Source organism: Artemia sp. Qi Xiang Cuo, chromosome 5 (genome assembly GCF_049724085.1).
Source record: "Artemia sp. Qi Xiang Cuo chromosome 5, ASM4972408v1, whole genome shotgun sequence".
Lineage (NCBI taxonomy): Eukaryota > Metazoa > Arthropoda > Branchiopoda > Anostraca > Artemiidae > Artemia > Artemia sp. Qi Xiang Cuo.
The window spans coordinates 48,864,736-48,890,105 of NC_142798.1; the positions used below are offsets into that span (position 1 = coordinate 48,864,736).

Genomic DNA, 25,370 nt, shown 5'->3' on the forward strand with positions numbered 1-25,370 from the left:
GTAAGAGACTTTTTTTTATTTTTTTAATCGGAATTCCTCTTAAGAGTACCTGATCCCAGTCACAAAAATAACAAATGATGTATGGTGTTATCCCTGAAATAATCAAATAAAATTTGACAAGAACGCAATTGACAACCCTGATTTGAAACAACAGGAGCCAACTAGATTCACTCAAGAACTCAGTTAATTTTTCAGCTCCCCTTTCCCTCTTTTACACATAAATGATTATTGATAATTACATTATTCTAAATAAATTTTGCGCGCCAAAAAGTTTAGCTAGAGTGGTACTCCTTTAAATATGGTTTTCGGAAAAACATAGCATAATTAATTTCTTTTAAAATTGCTTGTTCTCTCACTGCCTGCTTCGATTACTAACTTCCTTTTCGTATTTCAGGTCCTACCTTCCAAGGGAAACTTCTATTGCTAATGAGTCTACAGATGATACGAGGGATTCAGTATCAGATGCAGGACCAGAAGAAAATTCTCGAGGGTGTTGATTTAGGGAACATTCCGAATCTCAGCTGCATAGTGAACCTTCCATTTTTCGTCCAAGAGCTCGCAGAATGTTTACGGCACAAATTTCAATGTAGAGAAGAAAGCCCCGATATCCGCATCGTTCGTGTATATAATGTTGGCTTAAAAATCACACTAGTGACAGAATGTACTGCCTGTAAGTGGAAAAAACTAGTGAAAAATGAACCTGAACCACCCGTGATAAAGATCAAAGATTATTTAACATCTTTTTCCAAAGAAAATCCGAAAGAATCAATTGAATGTTAAACAAATGTGCATGGAGACCTCAATTTGAGGGCTACTTGGGGTGTCATGGGCTCAAGGGGAGGCCACGCAACATTTTGTGAGTTTCTAAGTGTACTAGGTGTGCAAGGCATGTCACAAAATTTATTTTTGAAAACTCAACTTTCTGTAAGGAAAGTATGGATGGATACTTTGACAGATGTTTTACTGGAGAATGGAAAAGAATCCCTACACCGTGCAATTCACAAAGATCGATATGTCGATGATACATACTAGACCAAAGTGGTTTGTGATGGTGGGTGGAACAAATGGAGTAAGGGACATGATTATTCAGCTAAGGGTTGTGTGGCTTTAATCATTGACACTTACACAAAAAAATTGCTGTACGTGGGCATAAAAAATAAATATTGCTATGTTTGTTTTCGGGCAAAAAAAGAGGTAAAAACTCCTTTACAACATGTGTGTCTTATGAATTATGATGGCCCGACAAAGAGTATAGAGATGAATATTCTTACTGAAGGTCTTATAGCGAGCGATGAAATGCATGGACTACAGTACCGTCGTTTTATTTAATACTGAGACTCGAGTTTTTAATACAAAATGAAAAAGAACATCTCAAAAGGTCCTCTAATTGAAAAAGAAGAGTGTGCAAACCATGTTGTGAAAAACTACACTTTGCATCTATATAATCTAGTGAAAATGAAGAAAGATGCACATGTAAAATTCTTTAAAAGAGAGATTATTCAAAGACTTACAAAATACCTTCGTGGGAAAATAAAAAAAAATGTAAGAGGAGTATACAGCCGATAATTTTAAAAGTTTGCTCCACAAAGGCCCCGATCATGTCTTTGGAAATCATATAAAGTGCAATGATACTTGCCCCCAAAAAAGTCAACTACCCAATAGCTTTATAGAGGATCGTTGGTACAACTTGCCAGCACAGGTTCTCCAGGATGTGAGAGATGGGGTTGAGAACATGTGCAAGAAAGCAGATTTCCTCCTTACCTAACAACGAACCTTGCCGAAAATTACATGTCAGTAGCTGCCAAGTTTTGCGGAGGCAAGCAAATTAGCCTAGTAGGTCAAAGCGAGGGTCATATCATGCCCGAATTGGTGGTGCAAGCTTGTCCTACGCACTTGGTCCAAAGTGGCATGCTTATACATGGAAAAAAACATTTAATCACAGTCCAACAAATATAATGAAGAAATTCTGTAGTAAAACCGCAAACCACCGAGCTAAATCCAAGCGAAATCTGATACGGTACTATAGTAATAATGGAGGTAGATTCCAGGCCAAAAGAAAATGCAATCAACAACTCTCTCTGAGTAACTCTGACTATTGACCAAGCTGCAATAGGCCTGATGTGAAAGAAGAGGAGCTAAAAATAGCTATGGTTACATTTGAGGAGTCCTATCTTAAGAGTAGTGACACCGCTTTGAAGGAACTTTACGAGAGAACCAAAGGCCCATCTTCCAATGAAAACTGGATATATGAAAGAAGTAATAGAATAACCAGCACGTACTTTCACAGAATAGCTACACACAAACAATCAACTAAAACTGCGCCAATTGTGAAAGAGATTAGAAGTGGAGGTTGTGGTTACTGCTCAACTGCTATGCTGAAAGGTAGTCGGTTAGAACCTGTTGCTTTAAGAGCATATGAAGAAAACATTGGCGCGGAAATTACGAGGGTGAGGATATTGGTCTTTTGGTTCACTCGACACACCAGTTGATGGAATGATGGAAACGTGAAAAAAAAAGAAAAAACAGACACTGTGCTGGATGTTAATAGAGTCCAAGCAGCCAGGCAGTCAGCTACTTCTTCCAGGAGACTATCTTCTGAGGGGGAGAGGATCCGATTCAGAAAAACTCCGATAAATCTGATGAACTTCGGAAGTTTATTCGCTTTTTTTTTAAGACTAAAAGTGGCATACTAGAGATTTCTGGTAGATTCAAACACTAGCATTTGGGTCACCTATTTTTCTTGTTAATGAATGTTTTACAATTCAAACCTTTGATTTCACTTCTTTGTATTCGAAGTTTCGATTTCAACTTTTTGTAGCATTTTGAAATTCTAAATTTTTTACACACTCAATCAACTCATAATTCTCGATAATACTTTTCTATTTGGAGTTAGAAAAGAACTGAATGTGGCCGTTCAGACCGTTCTTATTAAAGCATATAACAAACAGCAGAGCACACAGAAAGAAACATTCACCTATCTCGCATTTTCACGGAATGTCCAGGATACTTTTTTTTCAAGATGTCATTGCATCGAGCCAGCGGTCATTGAATCTTAGGGGGGGGGGGGGCATCGAATGAAAATTTGATTTCTAACACACTCCTTGAATAAAGAAAGAATTACCCCACAGCAAGGAGCCGTTTTGAATGTTTTGTGCTGCAAAACTAACATTTTTCCTATAACAAGGTCAAAATGGTATCAAGCGAAAATTCTGAGATACCACAATCAGTCTAAAACAATCAAAAATCATTGTACATAAACTCACAGTTCTGAGGACATTCTGCCGTGGAGAAAAGCATTTTATGTCCGGATAAAAATAAGCATTATTACAGCCAACAATTCGAAAGCTTCAACTAGAAAAAACACTTTATTTGAAACTATATTCATTCATGTATATTGCATACCAGCTTGTAAGGAGACGGAAGTCGGTAGATCATTCTGCAGGGGAGTTTGGGGGGGGGAGAGGCCTAAAAAAGGGATTATAAGACCGAAATTTTCAATTTTCCATAAGAAACCCTTCAGAGCAATAAGGAGACGGAAATGGACCATTTACTCGCCTATTGTCCCTTCATGTGAAAGGATATACCCCATTTAAATTAAGGACTAAGTATCAAAGCTGAGGAGGTTGCACCTCTGCTCTTATTGTAAAGATTTTAAGCTCAAAATGGAAAATTATATTAATGTGCTAAACTGAATAGAATACACAAGGTAGGGGACATCACCCAAAGACCCAAAGGTCTAAAAGTTGAAAAAGGACAACCTAAAAGTTCACTTTTTGTCTGTTTGTTCAGCGATGACCGCATGATCAGAATAGTCATAAAACAAGTGCAGAATGTCAATTCAAATGGAGTATAGACTGTTTAAGCAAAAGGTCTCAATAAGCAACTATTTTCGACAATTTTGTACCATGAAGCAACAATTTTGGTTCAATAATGTCCTAAATGTCTTAAAATTATGAGTTATTGATTCGGTTTAAGGCATTAAGAGGCTTCATAAGGTTCAACCAGTTTCCAAGGACATACTCTCACATGATGCTATCTTCCGTTTATACAATAATGTATGGTATAGTCTATAACTTCCCAACTGCAAACAAGTTAAAAGCAAACAGAAATTAAATTAAACAAAAAAAAGTTTCATCATTTGAAAGTAAAGAGCGAAGTTAAAATTTAATTCTAACAGAAATCAGCATTAATGGGAGGAGGCCACCACCCTCAGCCTCCCCTTCTCTCCACAATTTACTCTGAAGTTTAGCAGGCGTATAACTGAAAGCACATTATAATGTAACAAATGTAGTCGGTGAATAACTGTTAAAATGCTTTCAAATAGTTGTAAAAAAAAGTTAAACCTTGACTGTATAAGCGAACACATCTAAAGCAGCACATTCATTCTATAAAATTGTGAGAAAAACAAAATAAAGTGAAGTGTAGACAGCGGGGAAATTGAGGCAGCACTCCCTATCCATATGTAGGGTAATTTCTATGGTTTGTTTTAATTTTTAGCAGCGTTTTTACTTTCATGCAACAAAATTCGGTTTATTTTTCAACATGAAAACGCATTGTACTCGGAAAATACCTTAACTACAGACTGTCGAAATGATATATTGATCAATGAGCCTCGATCTTTTGTTATACATACAGGCAAAATAAAAAGACGCAGCTAGGACACACCTTAAATTTTATTTTAATCAAAATAAAATAAAAATGTAAAAGCTACATGAAAACAAAAAAAAATAGTTTAAAGATACTGCTTTCTGAAAAACAAATTATGAAAAGATTTCGATGCTAGATTTGAGATTCGGGAAAGAAGAAAGAAATAAAGAGAGGAAAAGAGGCCTTAAGATAGATAAGACACTTATTTTGGAAAATTTCTATCACAAATTCACAAACCCCGAAGGGCCGAATTCGAATTGAGTCATAAAAAAAAACAAGAAAAAAAAATCACAAAAAAACTGGCTAACACTGCCAAAGCAACAACAACAGAATGAAAAATTATTCCTTAGTCAAAGTAATAAAATGCAGTGTCAGATTAAGTCAAAAAGGCAAAAAACTGATAAAGCCAAAAAATAACTAGATAATATACACATTTAACATTTTTTTAAAGGGGCATATAAAAAAAGGGAGAACAAAACAAGCGAACAAAATACAAAACTTGGGCAACAACAGTAAGAAATAATTAAAATGGGAAAACTATCGAGATGTTTTGTTGATTTTTTCCGTAATGAAGGGGACAATTGTTTTTTTTATATCTGGAGGTAAAGCAGCGAATGCGGGACAAGATAGGAATGGGTTCAGAAACAACCAGAGGTTGTCATAATCTGGTTGGGGAGTGTCTATTGGGGGCAAAATATTTTCTGTGCGAGGGTTTGCTATTGCATTGTTTGGGCAAAACCGAGAAACGATGAAACCCTCCCGCGCTCAAGTGTTTCCAAACTGGCTTTTTTTTTAGAAGAAAAGAGTATGGAGCCTTAGCTTCTTTAAAAGTTATTCACAGGGCTCTTTTCGGAATGGATTCAACTTTTTCTGATCCTTCGCGGGAGATGCCATGGTGCCAAACCGGACAAGCATATTCAAGACACGGGCGGACAAAGGAAGAATAAATTATAGGCAGCGTGCTAGCGCTGTCTAAGTAAAGAACGATGTGGGCACAATGTGTTTTTTTTTTGTTTTTTTTTCTCCATACCCGGGCACTTCGTATCGAAGGAGATGTCGTAGAAACTTCGAAAAGGGCTCATTCAATTGGAAATTGGAATGGCTAGTGCTCTTTTTAATAGTCGAAAGTGATTCGAGGGCAACTATCCCCCCCCCCAGCCCATCATTCCCAAAAACACATCCAATCAAAATTTTGAGATAGCCATTTTGTTCAGCGTAGTTGATTTCCAGATAGAAAATATTTTTTTTGGAGGACACTCCCCCACAATCCTCGGGGCAAGGGTTTTAAGTTATGCCCTGGGGGCATATAAGGTTTTTATAGAAAGCGTTGTCGTAGAAACTTCAAAACAGGCTCATTCGATTGGAAATTCAAAGGGCTAGTACCCTTTCTAAAAGTCGAAAGTGATTGGTGGGCAAATAGCCCCCCCCCACGCCCATTATTCTCCCAAACACATCCAATCAAAATTTTTAGAAGTTGATTTCCAGATAGAAAATATCTTTTTGAGGAGGACACTCCCCCAAAACCCTCAGGGAAAGAGTTTTAAGTTATGCCCTGGGGGCATATGAGGTTTTTATAGAAGGCGTTGTCGTAGAAAATTCAAAAAAGGCTCATTTGAATGGAAATTCAAAGGGCTAGTGCCCGTTTTAACAGTCGAAAGTCATTGGAGGGCAACTAACCCCCCCCCCCCCCCGCACCCATCATTCCCCCAAACACATTCAATCAAAATTTTGAGATAGCCATTTTGTCCAGCGTGGTTGATTTCCACATAGAAAATATATTTTTGAGGAGGACACTTCCCTACAACCCTCGGGGCAAGGGTTTTAAGTTATGCCCTGGGGGTATATAAGGTTTTTATAGAAGGCGTTGTCGTAGAAACTTCAAGAAAGGATCATTTGATTTAAAATTCAAAGGGCTAGTACCCTTTTCTAACAGTCGAAAGTGATTAGAGGGCAACTAGCCCCCCCCCCCCGCGCCCATCATTCCCCCAAACACATCCAATCAAAATTCTGAGATTGCCATTTTGTTCAGCGTACTTGATTTCCACATAGAAAATATGTTATCGAGGAGGACACTCCCCCACAACCCTCGGGGCAAGGGTTTTCAGTTATACCCTGGGGGAATATAAGGTTTTTATAGAAGGCGTTGTCGTAGAAACTTCAAAACAGGCTCATTCGATTGGAAATTCAAAGTGCTAGTACCCTTTTTAATAGTCGAAAGTGATTGGAGGGTAACTAGACCCCCCCCCCCACGCTCATCATTCCCCCAAACACATCCACTCAAAATTTTTAGATAGCAATTTCGTTCAGCGCAGTTGATTTCCAGATAGAAAATATGTTTTCGATGAGGACAGTCCCCCACAACCCTCGGGCCAGGGGTTTTGTGTTATTCCCTGGGGGTATATTAGGTTTTTATAGAAGGCTTTGTTGTAGAAACTTTAAAACAGGCTCATTCGATTGGAAATTCAAACCGCTAGTACCCTTTTTAATAGTCGAAAGTGATTGGAGGGCAACTAGACCCCTCCCCCACGCCCATCATTCCCCCAAACACATCCAATCAAAATTTTGAGATAGCCATTTTGTTCAGCGTAGTTGATTTTCAGATAGAAAATTTGTTTTTGAGCTGGACACTCCCCCACAACCCTCAGGGCAAGGGTTCTAAGTTATAGCCTGGGGGTATATAAGGTTTTATATGAGGCTTTGTCGCAAAAACTTCAAAACAGGGACACTCGATTGGAAATTCAAAAGGCTAATACCCTTTTTAAATGTCGAAAGTGATTTGAGTGCAACTAGCCCCCCCCCCCTCACGCCCTTCATTCCCCCAAACACATCTAATCAAACATCCAATCAAAATAATAGTCGAAAGTGATTGGAGGGCAACTAGCCCCCTCCCCCACGCCCATCATTCCCCCAAACACATCCAATCAAAATTTTGAGATAGCCATTTTGTTCAGCGTAGCTGATTCCCAGATAGACAATATCTTTTTGAGGAGGACACTCCCCCAAATCCCTCCGGGCAAGGGTTTTAAGTTATGCCCTGGGGGTATATAAGGCTTTTAAAGAAGGCGTTGTCGTAGAAACTTCAAAAAAAACTCATCCTACTGGAAATTCAAAGGGCTCGTTCCCTTTTTAATAATCGAAAGTGACTGGAGGGCAACTAGCCCCCCCAACACCCAGCTTTCCTCCAAACACATCCAATAAAAAGTTTGAAAAAGCCATTTTGTCCAGGGTAGTTGATTTCCAGATAGAAAACATATTTTTAAGGAGGACACGCACCCACAACCCTCAGGGCAAGGATTATAAGTCATGCCCTGGGGGCATATGAGGTTTTTATTGAAATCTTTGTCGTAGAAACTTGAAAAAGCGCTCATTCGATTTAAATTCAAAGGACTAATACCCTTTTTAATAGTCAAAAGTGATTTGAGGGCAACTAACCCCCCTCTCTCGCCGTCCTTTTCCCAAAACGCATCCAATCAAAATTTTTAGATAGCCATTTTATTCTACGTAGTTAAAAGTTTTGGAAATTAGGTCTTTAAGGATGACAACGCCTCCCCCAACAACCCTCAGGGCAGGGGTTGTAAGTTATGCTCTGGGGGCATATAAAGTTTTTATTGAAAGCGTTGTTATAGAAACTTCAAAGGGGCTCATTCAATTGGAAATTGAAACGGCTAGTGCCTTTTTTAATAGTTGAAAGTGATTGGATAGTGACTAATGCCCCTCTCAAGCCCACCAAATTTTCCTAAACACATCCAATAAAAATTTTGCAATATCAATTTTGTTCAACGTAGTTGAACGTTATGGAAATTAGGTCTTTAAGGATGATAAACCCCTCAGAGCCCTCAGGGCAAGGGTTGTAAGTTATGTCCTGGGGGCCTATAAGGTTTATATAGAAAGTTGTTGTACACGATTTATAGAATAGATTTTAGTCTTCCTCAAATCCAATTTTTATATGTTTAAAAAGTAAATGTTGACTTAAGATTAAATTAAAATGCACTGTGATAATGCTAATTCCCAATAAGACATCTCAGCAGTATCCCAAGAACGACTGAGGGTATTATGTTCAAACGTTCGGGGATACTTCTGCTCTTAAAATTTAACCAAATCCAAATAGCGTAAGTGTATCCAAGCTATCAAAGAAACTAAACAGATTTTTTTTGCGAATGGTATCAGGTTTTCCATTTCAGGTCAACTAGAGGAGTTATGAAACTAAATTAAACAGTACTATTTGTGTCCAGATTTTTCAAAGGGTGTATGCTGTTAAAAATTGCTGAAAATTTTTCTCCGGCATACAAATAGCAGGCCAAACTATAAAGTCTTAAAAAACGAAAAGATTTAAAGTATTATTTTCTTTTTCCCTGAAAAGACTATGTCAATATAAAACGAACAGAAATTAATTCAAAAAACTTTTTCCACAAAATAAGTTTTTCAAAGAAAAGTAAAGAACTCCATTAAACAAAAAATGAGCAAAACTAAAATCAAATAATCTACCAAGCGTGAAACTACCACAAATCAGCATTGATAAATAAATGAAACCCAAAACGAACAGAAATTACAATAATTAACCAAGTCAAACTCAAAACGAGCAGTAATTAACATAAGTTGGGCGCAAAACCCCTATGCCTTCCCAAGGCCAGAACAAAATTTCCACTTTACTGAAAAAATACAAATGAAAGTGCATTGTCAGTTTAATATACGTATACTGATATTTAGTAATCAAAATGTTAATATTATTTGATTTATTAAAGTTATAAAAGTAAAAACATTTATATTTTTTCAGTAAAGTGTAAAGTGTCAGTAAGTTTTTCAGTAGGCCATCCATAAATTTCCATCTGTGAGGAAATTCCTTAGCAAAGCGGTTAATCATAAGTTAAACAAGAAGGGGACCTAGGAGAGTACTTTAGGGTACTCCATTATGTACAGGGAGGGGACTGGAATAATAAATCTTGCATATTTACCCTTGCATAACATATATGTATATTATACATCAGATCGAGTGTGTTGGCCTATTTTTTTCTGTCGGTCAATACAGCGCAATACTTCGTGTAGTTTATTTTAAAAAAAGAGGAAATAAAAGAAAAGAAAAACATGATAATGAAAGAATACTACCTTCAACAAGTAAGAGAGATCTAAGGAGCCGAACGCAACAACTTTTTCGTTTAACTTGATATGCTTCAAATGATTCTCGAAAAAGAGACCGCTAAAAAAAAAAATTAAAAAAATTATGCGACACTTATACACTCAAGATCTACAAGATGAAAAAAATCCGCAAAATAAGGACTGTTCTCTACTGTTATTTGATAACCTCAAATCAAAAACTAAGAATTTTTTCCGTTAAGGCACATTCACAATAAGATTTTACTACTACCGAAATTTAGCTAACGCTAGTCTGAACTAATCAGACAGATTTTTCCTAGAATTTTCTGATTGGCTGGAAAGTTTTATCAAAAATTTTGATAGATCAAGTTAGCGTTAGCTAATTCTCGGCATTAGTAACATCTTGTTGTGAATGGACCTTTATAGTTTCTACACAGTTTCTACTTAGAACTTTGTCTTCTATTTGTTTTTTTTTTCAAGAAAAATTCATCGTAAGTTTATACAAAATAGATCCTTGTACTGAGCAAAGAAATAAACAAAACAAAAAATAGTCTTTATTAAACATGATTTTATTCTGTTGCTGAAGTTGTATTTATTAAATATTCATCTACTATATTTATTGCTCATTCTAACCTTTTTTTTCCTTTCTTCTTCTTCAAGCATCTGTCTCGATAAAAAGTAAATCAGAAGATCTAACGAGGTATTTAAAAAGTGATATAAAATTCTAACTACTGCTGAAACGAAATTTTCGGTCACAAATGAGCTATAGGGGGTATGAATCATTGTAAATCTCGATGATCGAGATATTAAATGACATCAAATGATGTCTACTTTACGTAAACAAAGATGTAAGCCTATAAAACTCCTATTTAAAACAGATATACCAGCAAATTCATTGCTTGGTTTAGGGTTTGACCCCTGTGAGCCACCAAGCACCACATTTTGCAAAAATTTGATATAAAAAAAAGTATGGAATCATTTGCTAAAGTGGGATACCGCAAACTATCAATATTATCTATTTCCTTTTGGCGCAATCTTGCAGAATACTCTGCTATACTTTGATCTGAACTGACAGCGAAGCACCTAAGGACCCTGTGGTACGGAGATTTGGATTAGGCGACAAAGAAGGTTAAAACTATGAATGATATATCAACCGAATCAAAACAAACTAAATTATTCCAAATATAGTAAAACTGAGGCAGAAAATTGGGATAGAAAATGGTATAAAATTGATATTGGGCCGTTAAATGGAATTATAATTCAGCCAAAGTCCACAAAAACACGTTTGAACTACTGACCAAAGTAAAAGACAAAGGAGGGAAGGATAGAGATTGCGAAGGTATAGCCAGTGCTAGCTCTATGGGCCATCTTTTGAAAAAGCCAATATTTTCGGCCGATGGATTTTGAAAAGTCTTGACACATGGTTAATAACCTATCATAGGCAGCGCAATAGCGCTGCCTAAGTAAAGAACGATGTTGGCACAATGTATTATTTATTTTATTTTTTTTGTTTCCATTCCCGGGCACTTAGAAATTGGAGTGGCTAGTGCCCTTTTTGATAGTCGAAAGTGATTGGAGGGTGACTAGAACACCCCCCCCCCCCCAAGGCCCATCATTCCCCCAAACACATCCAATCAAAATCTTGAGACAGCCATTTTGTTCAGCGTAGTTGATTTCCAGATAGAAATTACGTTTTTGAGAAGGAAACTCCCCCACAACCCTCGGAGCAAGGGTTTTAAGTTATGCCCTGAGGGCATATAAGAACGTTGTTGGCACAACATATTATTTATTATTTTTTTCCTTTAGAGCAGGGCACTTCGTATCGAAGAAATGTTGTAGAAACTTCGAAAAGGGCTCATTCAATTGGAAATTGAAGTGGCTTGTGCCCTTTCTAATAGTCGAAAGTGATTGGAAGGCAGCTAACGCCCCTTCCAGGCCCACCATTTCCCGAAACCCATCCAACAAAAATTTTGAGATAGCCATTTTGTTCAGCGTAGTTGAATTCCACATAGAAATTATGTTTTTGAGGAGGACACTCCCCCAAAGCCTTCAGGGCAAGGGCATATAAAGTTTTTATAGGTCGTCGAAACTTCAAAAAAGGCTCATTCGATTGGAAAATCAAAGGGCTAGTGCCCTATTTAATAGTCGAAAGTGATTGGAGGGCAACTAACCCCCCTCTCACGCAGACCTTTTCCCAGAACACATCCAATCAAAATTTTGAGCTAGCCTGTTTATTCAACGTAGTTTTAAGTTATGTAAATTAGGTTTTTTAGTAGGACAACCCCCTCACAGTCCTCAGTGCAAAGGCTGTAAGTTATGCCCTCGGGGCATATAATTTTTTTATATAACATGTCGTCAGAGAAACTTCAAAAAGGGTTCATTCGATTAGAAATTGAAATGGCTATTGACCTTTTTAATAGTCGAGAGTAATTGTAAGGCAACTAACACCCCTTTGAAGCCAACCACTTCCCCAAACACATACAATCAAAATTTTGAGATAGCCATTTTGTTCCACGCAGTTTAAAGTTCAGGAAATTATACCTTTGAGCATGACACTCTCCCCACAGTCTTCAGTGCAAGGGTTACAAGTTATGCCCTGGGGGCATATAAGTTTTCATAGAAATCTTTGTCGTAGAAACTTGAAAAAGGGCTCATTCGATTGGAAATTCAAAGGTCTGGTGCCCTTCTTAATAGTCGAAAGTGATTTGAGGGCAACTAACCTCTCTCGCCCATCTTTTCCCAAAACACATCCAATCAAAATTTTAAAGATAGCCATTTTTTTCAGCGTTGTTGATTTCCGGATGGAAATTATGTTTTCGAGGAGGACACTCCCCCATAGCCCTCAGGGCAAGGGTTGTAAGTTATGCCCTGGGGGCATATAAGGTTTTTATAGAACGCGTTGTCGTAGAAACTTCAAAAAGGGCTCATTCGATTGGAAATTGAAATGGCTAGTGCCCTTTTTAATAGTCGAAAGTGATTGGAAGGCAACTAACACCCCTTCCACGCCCACCATTTCCACAAACATATCCAATCAAAATTCTGAGATAGCCATTTTGTTCCACGCAGTTTAAAGTTCAGGAAATTATACCTTTGAGTAGGACACTCCCCCCACAGTCTTCAGGGCAAGGTTTATTATGCCCTGGGGGCATATAAGGTTTTTATTGAAATCTTTGTCCTAGAAACTTGAAAAAGGGCTCATTCGATAGGAAATTCAAAGGGCTAGTGCCCTTTTTCACAGTCGAAAGTGATTTGAGGGCAACTAACCCCCCTCTCACGCCCACCTTTTCCCCAAACACATCCAATCAAAAATTTTAGATGGCCATTTTATTCAACGTACTTGAAAGTTTTGGAAATTAGGTCTTTAAGGATGACAACCAATCCCCCCCCCCAACAACCTTCAGGGCAAGGGTTGTAAGTTATGCCCTGAGAGCATGTAAAGTTTTTATAGAAAGCGATGTTGTAAAAACATCAAAAACGGTTCATTCAATTGAAAATTGAAAGGACTAGTACCCTGTTAATAGTCAGGAGGGATGGAAGAGTAGCTAACCCCCCTCCCACGCTCACTATTTCCCCAAATATATCCAATCAAAATTGTTAGGTATCCATGTTGTCCACCATCGTTGAAAATTCTGGAAGTTGGGCCTTTTAGAATGATAACCCCATTAGTGCCCTCAGTGCAAGTAGAGTAAGTTATGCCCTGGGGTCATATCAGGTTTATATACAAAGTGGCTGCAAAAATCTTTAAAAAGGCTTTTTTGGTAATTAAAATGGCCCTTCTTAATAGTTTAAATCAAGGAGAATGTAATTGACCCCCCTCTTAGACCCAACTTATCCTCAAGCATATCCAATCAAAATTTTTAGATAGCCATTTTGTTCAACGTAGTTAAAGTTTTGGAAATTAGGTCTTTAAGGATGACAACCCCTCCTCCCCCGCAGCCCTCAGGGCAAGTTGTAAGTTATGCCCTGGGGGCGTATAAGGTTTTTATTGAAAGCGTTGTCGTAGAAACTTCAAAAGGGCTCATTCAGTTGGAAATTGAAAGGGCTAGTGCTTTTTTTAATAGCTGAAAGTGATTGGAGAGCGACTAACGCGCCTCTCACGCCCCCCATTTTCCCACACATGCAATCAAAAATTCGAGTATCAATTTTGGTCAACGTAGTTAAAAGTTCTTGAAATTAGGTCTTTTAGGATGATAACCCCCTCAGAGTCCTCAGTGCAAGGGTTGTAAGTTAAGCCCTGGGGGCATATAAAGTTTGTATAGAAAGTTGTTGTAGAAATTTCAAAAAGGGCTCATTTGATTGGAAATTGAAATTGCCCTTTTTAATAGTCGGAAGTGGGTAGAGAGTAATTAACCCCCTCTCACGCCCACCATTTCCCAAGAAACATTCAATCAAAGTTTAAAGATAGCCATTTTGTTCAACGTAGTTGAAAGTTCTGGAAGTTATGTATTTAAGGACGACAAACTCCCCAGAGCCCTAGGGGCAAAGGTTCTAAGTTATGCCCTTGGGGCATATAGGCCTAAGGTTTTTATAGATAAAGTTGTCGTAAAACTTCAAAAGAGGCTTATTCAATTGGAAATTGAGAGGGCTAGTGCCCTTTTTAATAGTCGAAAGTGATTGGAGGGTAACTAACCCCCACGCCCACCATTCCTCCAAACACATCCAATCAAAATTTTCAGATAGCCATTTTGTTCAACGTAGTAGAAAGAACTGAAAATTAGGTCTTTGAGAATGACACCCCCGCAGCCCTCATGGTAAAAGTTTTAATCTATACTCTGGTGGCATATAATATTTTTATGGAAAGGGTTGTAGTAGAAAATTCATAGAGACTCCTTTGACTAGAAACTGAAAGGCTTACTGCAATATTTAATAGTTGACAATGATTGGAGAGTAACTACCGCCCCTCTCAAAAGGGGCGATTGAATGAGCCACCATTTCCCCAAACACATCCAATCAAAATTTTGAGATAACCATTTTGTTTAACGTAGTTGAAAGTTCTGGAAATTCGGTCGTAGAGGATGACAACCACCCTAGAAGCCCTTAGGTTTAGGGTTGTAATTTATGCCCTGGGGGCATATAAGGTGTTTATAGAAAGCGTTGTCGTTTCAAAAAGGGCCCATTCGATTGGAAATCGAAAGACCAGTGCCCTTTTTAATTGTCGAAAGTGAATGGAAGGCTTGACATTTTTATAGTAAAGATCGATCTGGGTACAATGTATTATTTTTTTATTGTTTGTTTAGACCAGGGCACTTCGTATTGAAGGAGTTGTCGTAGGAACTTCGAAAAGGGCTCATTCGATTGAAAATAGAAAGGGCTAATGCCCTTTTTAATAGTTGAAAGTGATTGGAGGGCAACTAGTCCCCCTACCCACCCCACCCTCCAAATTGCCCCATATGTTTAAAAACTAAAAGTTGGCATAATATTAAATAAAAAAGCACTGTGTTAATGCTAATTCCCGATAAGGCATCTCAGTAGTATCCCAAGAACGACTGGGGGTAATATGTTCAAACTTTCGGGGCTACTTCTGCTCTTAAAATTTAACCAATTCAAAATAGCGCAAGTGTATCCAAGCTATCAAAGAAAATAAGCAGATTTTTTTGTGAATGGTATCAAGTTTTCCATTTCAGGTCAACTAAAGGAGGTATGAAACTAAATTAAACACTACTATTTGTGTCCAGATTTTTAAAAGGGTGTATGTTATTAAGAGCTGCTTAAAATTTTTCTCTAGCATACAAATAGCAGGCCAATCTATAAAGTCTTAAATGAAAAGATTTAAAGCATTATTTGCTTTTTCCCTGAAAAGACTATGTCAATATAAAACGAACAGAAATTAATTAAAAAAACTTTTTCCACAAAATAAGTTTTTCAAAAAAAAAACTAAAGAACTCCATTAAACAAAAAATGCTAAAAAAGTAAAAACATTTATATTTTTTTTTAGTAAAGTGCAAATTTTGTTCTGGCCATACAATTAGTTCAGCCAATGTTATTATTGTTTGCACCATCCTATCTTTATTGTTCCTTGATGTGGGGTCCACAGACAAACGCACATGTACGTTTACATACAAAGGTGTGTATATGTTTATGCACAATGCCTAAACTTATCAGCCTACATTAAATTGAAGGTTTGGAGCAAATTTATAACTAAAATTCGTGAAAAGATACAATATTAAGAAAAACTTTATCTATTTTTGATACTCAACATGCAATAGTAAGTAAAAAAAAAAAATCCTTATGATTACAGCTCCACTCTTGACCCCCCCCCCTTCTGCTCCCTACCTAAGGTAGCCTTCAAAAAGATAAGATTTGTCGGTCTTCATGCTCATACTGTAACATATTTTTCGGTTATTTGGCTTCTTCTGGTGTTAATTTTTCGGTTATTTACTTTCTACGGTTTTGGTATTCTAGTTCTTAACTCCGCCTGAAATCTTCTCCAGAAACAACTATTAAAGTGCTTCGTGGTGTTAGGCAGGGAGGTGTTTTATCACCAACCCTGTTAAAAATTTGTATTTCTACTGTTCTGGAGAAGATCTCAGGCACTTATTTTTCTGGTTCTACTGATGTTTCTTACATTGCCTATGCTGATGACATTCTGTTGATTAGTTATGCTAAGTCTGCTCTTTCTGCGATGGTTTCCTTAGTTTCTCAGTCTTTCCTAGATATTGGTCTATCCCTGAATCTTGACAAGTGTGAATTCTTATCTTATAATCTGTCTTCGTCTACTCCTCTGGTATGTAATGAATTTTCTGTATTTTCTGTCTCTTCCTTTCGGTGGCTTGGTATTACTGTCTCTAATTCTCTAGCTCTCTTTCGTAAACAGATTGTTGCTGATTCAGTAAGAAAAATTCAGTTCAGTTATTCAAAAATTGTAGCAAACCGTGGAAAACATAACAGAAGAGTTCTTGGGCGCTTATTCTCGACTTTTTCTGATCATTCTGTGCTTTATTTTTCGGGTGTTCATTCTGTTCTTAAGCTAAAGGATTTAAAAAAGATTAAAGTTACTTATTTCAAATTTTGCAAATTTCTTCTTTCTCTGCCACCTTGGACTAGAAATCGGTATATAGTTAAAAAATTCTATGTTACGGATGTAACTCAAACGCTCGGTGACCTACACAAAATGCTTTTTGGACATGCATTTTGTAAATTTGGCCCTGACCACGGTCTTTTACCGTTCTTTTCATAGTTTAATTTAATTGCTAGTGTTTGTTGAGTTTTTTTTTTTTTCTCTTTTTTATTATTATGTACTCCGCTTGTACTACTTTTTGTTAGTTGTGGGTAATAAATGATTGATTGATTGATTGATTTACAACTTGCTAGTTTCTATTTCCTTTTTCTTTTCTCTCTCTCTCTCGTTTTTTCCTATCTTTTCCCCTTCATTTCTTTCTTTCTTTATCTCTCTGTCTTTTCCAATTCTTTTCCCATCTTTGTCTCTCTCTATCTGTTTATTTTGGTTGCAGTTGTTTTGTTTATTGTTAACTGTATGAGTTTTTTAAAGAATACAAGCTCTCCTTCCGTCCCTCGCGCTTTAGCTGTCTCTTTTTCGCACACTCTTTATCTTATAGGTATTTTAACCCGAATAGACTATTTGACGTTCAGGACGCGCGGTAATTCCCTCCAAAACCTATCATTTATGTAGGTGAATAAAAATGCTTTCATACTTACTTACTAACACCTATTTTTCCGAATGTTTTTGTTCTGGACACTTCTGGCCTTATACAAGCACGTTCTTTACGTTGATTTGGTAGTCTCATCCAGTCATCCCAGAAACTGGAAACAAAAGAATGTGAGGGAATACAAAGTCTGCCTCAATCAAAGTCTATATTAGAAAAAAATACATCTTTGAACAATAATGAGGGCTACAAGGCTGTTGAACAACAATCTGTTGAACAACAAGTAGCGTTCTACGCATTCGGTTTATTGTTGTTTTTTTTTACATATTTCTATGAGAAGCCTGAAATACAAGGGTATTTATACTATACATGCGCAAACCTGGTTAAAAATGACAAAGCCCATTTTGAAGGTTGCCAAAAGGTCAAAACTAATTTTTCTCCTTAGTTTAGGACCATGTAACAAATTTTAAACAGCTAACAAATCAACTATCTTGGCAGCTCGGAATATGCACAAAGTACCTAATACCATTCCTATGTCGAAACTTCTACGCCAAAAATTGGCGTGACATACACCAACTAAAACGGGAAACGTTTCACTGAAAACATTTTTTCGGTTTATTTTTTTCTTCTTATATACACGTTGAAAATATTTCTCTTTAAAACTATTTCAAAATGTGTGCTTTATTCACTTTGAATTTACCATCTTCAATGAAGGATTTACAAATGAAACTTATACAAGAAAAATGTACTTAATTTCCCCTTTTGAAAGATAGTTTCTTATACAAAATATTTCTAATTGATAACACCGAAGTTAACAATACGTACCTCGTTTATACAGAAATTCTAACAGTGTTAAGTTCTACATAGTTACACGCTGACTATTAGCAGAGGAGGGGAACTTTTTGTGAGGGGAAGGGACTAAGAAAAACATTTAAAGCCCAAGGCAGTAGTTTCCGTTTAAACCTTCCTAATTTGCCTTCAGATCAGATTTTAGGGTGGGGGAATTTAGCCTTAAGCCTAACTTCATTTGAAAGAATCTATTTGGACCAATCTTGCAACATGACAGCTCCCAGTGAGTGATAACTCTCCTATTATTGCGAAAATAGCAGGTTTCAATGGAAAATGGTAGTCTTTAAACATTACAAAAAAATTTGTGATATAAAGTTGAATTCCTACGACAGCCTCCATAAAAGGACGATAGCCTCCATAAAGTTAAGGAAAACTTATTTTTGTTGCGTAAAGTAAATGCAACTGAATGACTCTCAAAATATTGTTATAAAAACTAATAAATTAGCATGAAGAGCAGGATATTGGGGGGGGGGGCTACGGCATCCCTCTGGTGTTTCAGATAACTCCGAATATGATAACAGAAAATGAACAGAAACTAAATCAAAAAGTAAGATTTCCCAAACGAAAGAAAGAAGTGCCAATAAAAATTAAATACAATATATGAAAGTATGATGCGGCGATTTGGCGATTCAAAGGGTCTAATGCAAATTTTTAAACTAGACTTAAATTGCACTAATCTCCGGGAGGGGAAGCACTAAAGGAGCCATGGGCCAATCTTATGTCTCAAATAATGAAGATTTAAAATCCTTGCACGATTCCAATTATAACCATGTATACCATGTCTTTCCAAAAAGTTGGCTAGGTAAGGGATTAAAACATAAAAGATGAGTCACTGGCACACTTTGTGCCTCAAACCAAATAGATAAGATATCTATATGGTTTTTAAACATGTGTTTTCCAACACATGTTGACTGCACACTAGAATTAGCCATAAATCCACTTCCCGAAATATCTCGTCGTTCAATTTGTTCTGAAAAACCGCTAAAAACGCTGCTATAAACTTTACGAACGGGAGTTGGTTCCGCAATTTACTAAATCTCTTGGGTTTGAGATACAAAAAAATGATCTAACACCTTCATTATATCTTCTTCGCTGGCTCCTTTATTTTCTCCATGTCTTCATTTGGGATCCTCGAAATCCTCTTGAGACACAACAGTCGTGCTTCTCATGAAAAATGCGATATCTATCGGCTTTGAAAACGGTTAACTCAAAAACTCAATGGTTACAGACCATCACAAATTGATTGGCTGTCTCAGAGTGGATTTTTGGCAGAAACTGATATATTGTAGTAAAAAATGGTAGAATCAATTTGGCCATAATTGATACATCTGAGGCAACGCCACAGCATTGCCTGCAGTAGAGGTCATAAGGCTTCAATTTATTTATTATTATTAATGAAAAAAAAAAAAATCCCAAAAAGAAGTTTTTTACAGAAAAGTAAAGGCCATATTAAACTTAAAATCAGCAGAAAAAAAGATCTATAATACTTCAAACTCAAAACGACCAGAAATAACTATGAAAAAATAAATGAAACCCAAAATGAACCGAAATTAAATAAACATTCATAGCAAACAAACATACAACGGGTACCATATAAATGAATAAATAAATCTTCAAAGAGCAAAACTTAAATTGAATGTGCAAATCAAGCTTAAAACGAACACTTTTGTTTACTATTAAAGAATAAATAAAGAACCAAGAAATTGGCGCTTTACTGACGAATTATATTACAAACATATTCTTTTGTACTTATTACAACATCAAAACTTTTTGACTTAAAACTTTTGCTTAGCAGGGTCGCCACCGTAGAAGGAACTGGTTGACAGCACTCTCAGTCGTCTCCCAGCAGCTCTGTCCAGGGCTAGGGATGAGGCCTCATGTGAGTCGAGGTTGCGGTTGAAGAGGCGGTGATTTATAACATCAGAACATCTGGTGCGCAGCCTCCCTCGAGGACGTTTCCAGTCAATCGAGGGCTTGAAGTCTGATATGAGCCTTTCAGGGGGAGGTGGTGGGAGGTGGAGTACGTGGTTGTACAATCTGAGAGAACGAGCCTCTACGGAGGTGGAGAGGATCGCTAACCTGAAGGTCCACAGGATCTCAGTATTGTGGATCTTGTCATACCATTTGAAGCCTTCAACTCGACGCAGGTGTCTATTTTGGATGGCATCAATCGTTCTTAGCTGTGTCTGGGTTATTGGCCATGTCTCAGAAGAGTACAGCATGATGCTTGAGACTGTGGCGTTATAGATGCGTACTTTAGTAAGGCCACTAATTCTTGGTTTGTGGAAGACGGATCCTAAAAGCCATCCGAACACAGAGTTCTTCTTGGCTGATATAGCTGAGATTTCGGTACTAAGTGCGCCATTTGTTGATGTAACTCATCCAAGATACGTGAACAGCCTTATCAAGTCAACCGCATGGCCGTTTATGGCAACGGTTAAGGGTGATGTCGATGCGGCCTTTTCTATGGGCATGATCTTCGTTTTCTTCCAGTTGATTTGCAGCCCAACTCCGGAGGCAGTGGAGGAGAGCGTCTCGAGTGCAGACTTAAGTTGGTCGAGAATTTCACTAAGGACGGCTACATCGTCGGCAAAGTCAACATCAGACAAAGTCCTCCCGCCGTAACTTATACCAAAAGGGTGAACACGGTGTGTCTCGTTCAAAATGCGGTCAATGACGTAGATAAATAGCTCAGGTGCAGCAGCGCAACCTTGCCGTACACCTTTTTGATCGGGAAGGAAGAAAAAAGCTTCCCGTTATCAAGGACGGCAATTTCTGTGTTGCTGTAGAGTTCTTTAAAGAGGCTGACTATCTTTGTTGGTAGGCCCGCAGCTTTCAAGATTAGCAAAGGGACTGCCTGTCAACAGTGTCAAAGGCAGAACGAAAGTAAATGAAATCTAAGTAAGCTTTCATGTTGAATTCCAGTTTCGTTTCAACGATCTATCTGACCGTATGAATCTGTTCAGCTGTCAGTATTCCTGGCATGAATCAGGCTTGTTGGGGATGGCAAAATGCATGTAAGAAATTTGTTGCATATTTCCGCTGGAGTATTGCAAGGAGCTTTCCAGGAACAGAGAGTAGGAGGATACCAGGGTAGTTGCTGCAATTCGTCTTGCTGCCCTTGAGCTTAAACAATGGCACGATGATTCCTTTTTTCAATCTGACGGTATAACTTCAGTGCGCCAGATTACGCTGAACACCATCTCCAGCCAAAGTATCAATGCAGGGCCGCCCGTAGTAAGTAGCTCTGGAGCGATGCCAGCTGCTTTACTGTTTTTCAGTTTCCTCACTGCCGTTTTAATCCTCTCCGGAGAAAATTTGGCGTCGTTGTAGGCTGGAGTAGCTTCTGCAGCTGCGGCAACACGCCCTGGGGCACTGCAGTTCGGTGGATCTGAATTTAGCAGCCTATTAAAGAGTTTTCCCCTGAGACCCACACATTAAGACTGATCGTATATAATTTCTCCATTTGCTGCTTTCAGGCTTGTGGACGTCATGGCATGGTGGCCAGTCAGCTTGCGCAGGATCTTGAACGTTGCGCCTATGTCGTTCTTTTAGGCAGCTTGCTCAAGCTCAGCGGCCTTACCCGCAATGAAGTCTTTCTTGTCCTTGTGAATCAAGGAGTTGAGTTGTTTGTTGAGCTGTGTGTAGAGTGTCACATCTCCTCGTAATCTCGCTCGCCGTCTATGCTCAATTATTTCAAACGTCTGGTTGCTAATCCAATCTTTCTTCTTTCGCGGCTTCGAGCCGACAACTTCGGTAGCTGCTCTGAGAACATTGTCTTAAAAAGTGGTCCATGCTGACTCGCTATCTGAACACAGCTGGAGAGCCTCGAAGCGGTTAGAAACTTCAACCATATACCGCTCAAGAACCGAGGGATCTTGCTTCAGTCCAGAGGTGTCTATCTTCTAGGTGGATGAGGAGTTACTCTTATTGGCCCTCATCCGGAGTTTTATCCTTGCAGAGACGAGACGATGGTCGGCGTTGCCGAGCTCGGCACCTCTGTATGACCGGCAGTTCTGGGCAGACGAAAGCCAGCGTCGTCAAACAATGATATAGTCAAGCATCTTTTTGTCCTGCCATTAGTGCTGTACTATGTGTGCTTCGCAATGTCTTTTCTCACAAGCAGGGTATATGTGACTGATAGAGCATGGGTGATGCAGCAAATAAGCAGCCGCTCACCATTATCAAACAGTTCGTGGTAACAAACTGTAAGTAAGGAGCGACACGGCTCAATGGTAACCAAAACTCTAAAAAACGGAACTTTGATACCAATAGATACATCAAAAGAATCAAATTTTAGCAAATATATAAGTTTCATCAAGTTTAATCTTACCCAACAAAAGTTACGCGCCTGAGAATATTTGACTGATTTTCGAAAAAGGGGGAAAGACCCCCTAGTTATAGAACCTAAATGCAAATCACACCATCAGATGCAGCGTATCAGAAAACCCTACTGTAGAGGTTTCAAGCTCCTATTTGCAAAAATGTGGAATTTTCCATTTTTTGCCAGAAGAAAGATCACAGATGCGTTTTTATTTGTTTTTTGTTTGTTTTTTTTCTTTTCCCCAGGGGTAATCGTATTGACCCAGTGGTCCTAGAATATCGTAGAAGGGCTCATTGGAACGGAAATTAAAAGTTCTAGTGCCCTTTTTAAGTGACTAAAAAAAAATGGAGGGCAACTAAGCCCCCTCCCACGCTCATTTTTTTCTCAAAGTCACCCAATTGAAATTTTGAGATAGCCATTTTGTTAAGCATAGTCGAAAATCTAATAAATATGTCTTTTAGGATGACTTAATCCCCCAAAGTTCCCAGGGGAAGGGCTGCAATTTATGAACATTGCCAATTGTTTACAAATAGTTTTGGTTATTGGGACGTATACAGACCTTTTCAGGAAGGATTTTTTTCGGGGGGGGGGGGATGGAGGAGCGGGCTACTCGGGAGAATCTTTCCGTGGAGGATGTTTCTTTGGGGTAAGGGACATTTCTATGAAGGGGGCACCGGATTTCCAAGCATTATTTAAAAAACGATCAGAAATTAAATATAAAAAAAACAAGCTTTTTCAACTGAAAGTAAGAAGCAACATTAGAACTTAAAACGAACAGAAATTATTACGTATATGAAGGGGTTCTTCCCCAAGTCAATACCTCGCTCTTTACGTTACAGTTTTTTTTAGTACTTTCAAAAGAGCTATCTATTCTAATTAAACGGCCTTTGTGATTCAGGGGTTTGTGAATTAATTTTTTTTAACTTTTAACGTAAAAGCGTGGTATTGATTAAGGGGAGAACCCCCTCATATACGTAATAACATATACGTAATAAAAAAAAAAAACAATAAAAAAAAACAAGCGATACGGCTCAATAGTAATCGAATCTTTTAAAAATGGAATTTTGTTGTCAATAAATGTGTCAAAAGAATGGGCTTATAATGCTGATTCTAAATATATAAAGTTTTATTAAGTTTAGTATTAATCATCAAAGGCTACGAGCCTGAGAAAATTTACCTGATTTTTCAAAAGGGGGGGAAACATCCCCTACATGTGAAAGAATTTTAATGAAAATCACACCGTCAGATTCAGCGTATCAGAAAACCCTATTACATAGGTTTCAAGCTCATATCTGCAAAAATCTGCAACTTTGTATTTTGGGCCAGAAGAAAAATATACGAGTATAAAAGTTCGTTACGTAAGTTAATTTGTAAATTACGTCAGAACCAAATTTACAGACAGCCATTTAGCAAAATAAAAGTAAAATTTTTAAGCAAATTTTGTTTACTTATTCAATGACGGTGAGTCAAAGTAAAAGCTGCATGAACTAAAAAACGATCAGAAATTAAATGAAAAAAAACAAGTTTTTTAAACTAAAAGTAAGGACCTATATTAAAACTTATAACGAACAGAAAATATTCCGTATATGAAAGGGGTTGTCCCCTCCTCAACGCCTCGCTCTTTACGCTAAAGTTTTTTATTGTTTAAAAAAAAAAGTTGTGAAGATAGAGTCAAACTTAAGCGTAAAGACCGAGGCGTTGAGGAGGGGACAGCCCCTTTCATATACGGAATAATTTCTGTTCGTTTTAAGTTTTAATGTCGCTCCTTACTTTCAGTTTAAAAAACTTGTTTTTTTTAATTTAATCATTCAGAGCGTCAACTGTCACAGGTCCAACAGCAGCATCGTACAGACCAGAGCTGTTAGCCACACCAGTGTTAAAATTTCCTAGGACTAGGAGGTAGTCGTGTGGAGGGCTTCCTGTGCTTGCCGTCTATTCTCGCTCTCATTAGATGTGGTGAGATAGACGTAAATTATAATAGGGCTTTCCGATCGAAATTATTGAGAATAAACAACAAAAGTACGAAGAACAATAGGGAAATCTTTTTGCAAGACAGTGAAGATAATTTGAATGAATATTTCGGCCCTGTGTCAAAGGGCCGTCCTCAGCAAGACAAAAATATATAAATGAAAAAAGACTCACAACAATATGTGACCAATAAAACCAAAAATTAAAAAAATTTTCAAAGCAGTCCCAGCATCCTTACTTCAGCGAAGTCCAACCAGTAGTCCTGGTTGAACATGGGGCACTGCTTTGAAAAAAAAAAAAAATTTATTTTTTACGCCTCGCTCTTTACGCTAAACTTTTTTATTGTTTAAAAAAAATAGAGTTGTGAGAAGATCAGACTTTAGCGTAAAGAGCGAGGCGTTGAGGAGGGGACAGCCCCTTTCATATACGGAATAATTTCGGTTATTTTTAAGTTTTAACGTCGTTCCTTACTTTCAGTTAAAAAAACTTGTTTTTTTATTTAATTTTTGAACGTTTTTGAATTAATGCAGGTTTTGGTTTTGGCTCACCGTACATGAATAATTAAAACAAAATTTGCTTATCAATTTTACTTTTATTTGGTTAAATGGCTTTCTCGAAACTTGTTTAATTTTATTTACCAACGTTTTTATTAGTAATAAATATACGTAACTTACATAGCGAACGTAAGTTATAAAAATATATATATAAATATATATATTCATGTATTTTTAATACTTACATTATGGGGATCGCCCCCTAGTCAATACCTTGCTATTTAAGCTAAATTTCGAATTTTGTTCCAATTCTTTAAAAGTGACCCCTTGTTCACAAAGGCCGTTAATTAGAATAAATAACTCTTTTGAAAGTCTAAAAAATCTTTGGCTTAA

At 37.5% G+C, this 25,370-nt stretch overlaps 1 protein-coding gene across 6 annotated transcripts in view; it reads right to left on the bottom strand.

Annotated features, from left to right (window-relative positions):
• Positions 1–25,370, bottom strand: part of Mgat1 (alpha-1,3-mannosyl-glycoprotein 2-beta-N-acetylglucosaminyltransferase) — an 85,109-nt gene that overhangs the window by 17,207 nt on the left and 42,532 nt on the right. For all 6 annotated transcript variants that reach the window (XM_089089665.1, XM_089089669.1, XM_089089667.1 and 3 more), the window contains exons 7-8: positions 17,395–17,499; positions 9,751–9,841 (exon numbers count right to left, since the gene is read on the bottom strand). In XM_089089665.1, coding sequence (XP_088945791.1) covers positions 9,751–9,841; positions 17,395–17,499 — 196 coding nt within the window. The remainder of the gene's footprint in view (positions 1–9,750; positions 9,842–17,394; positions 17,500–25,370) is intronic.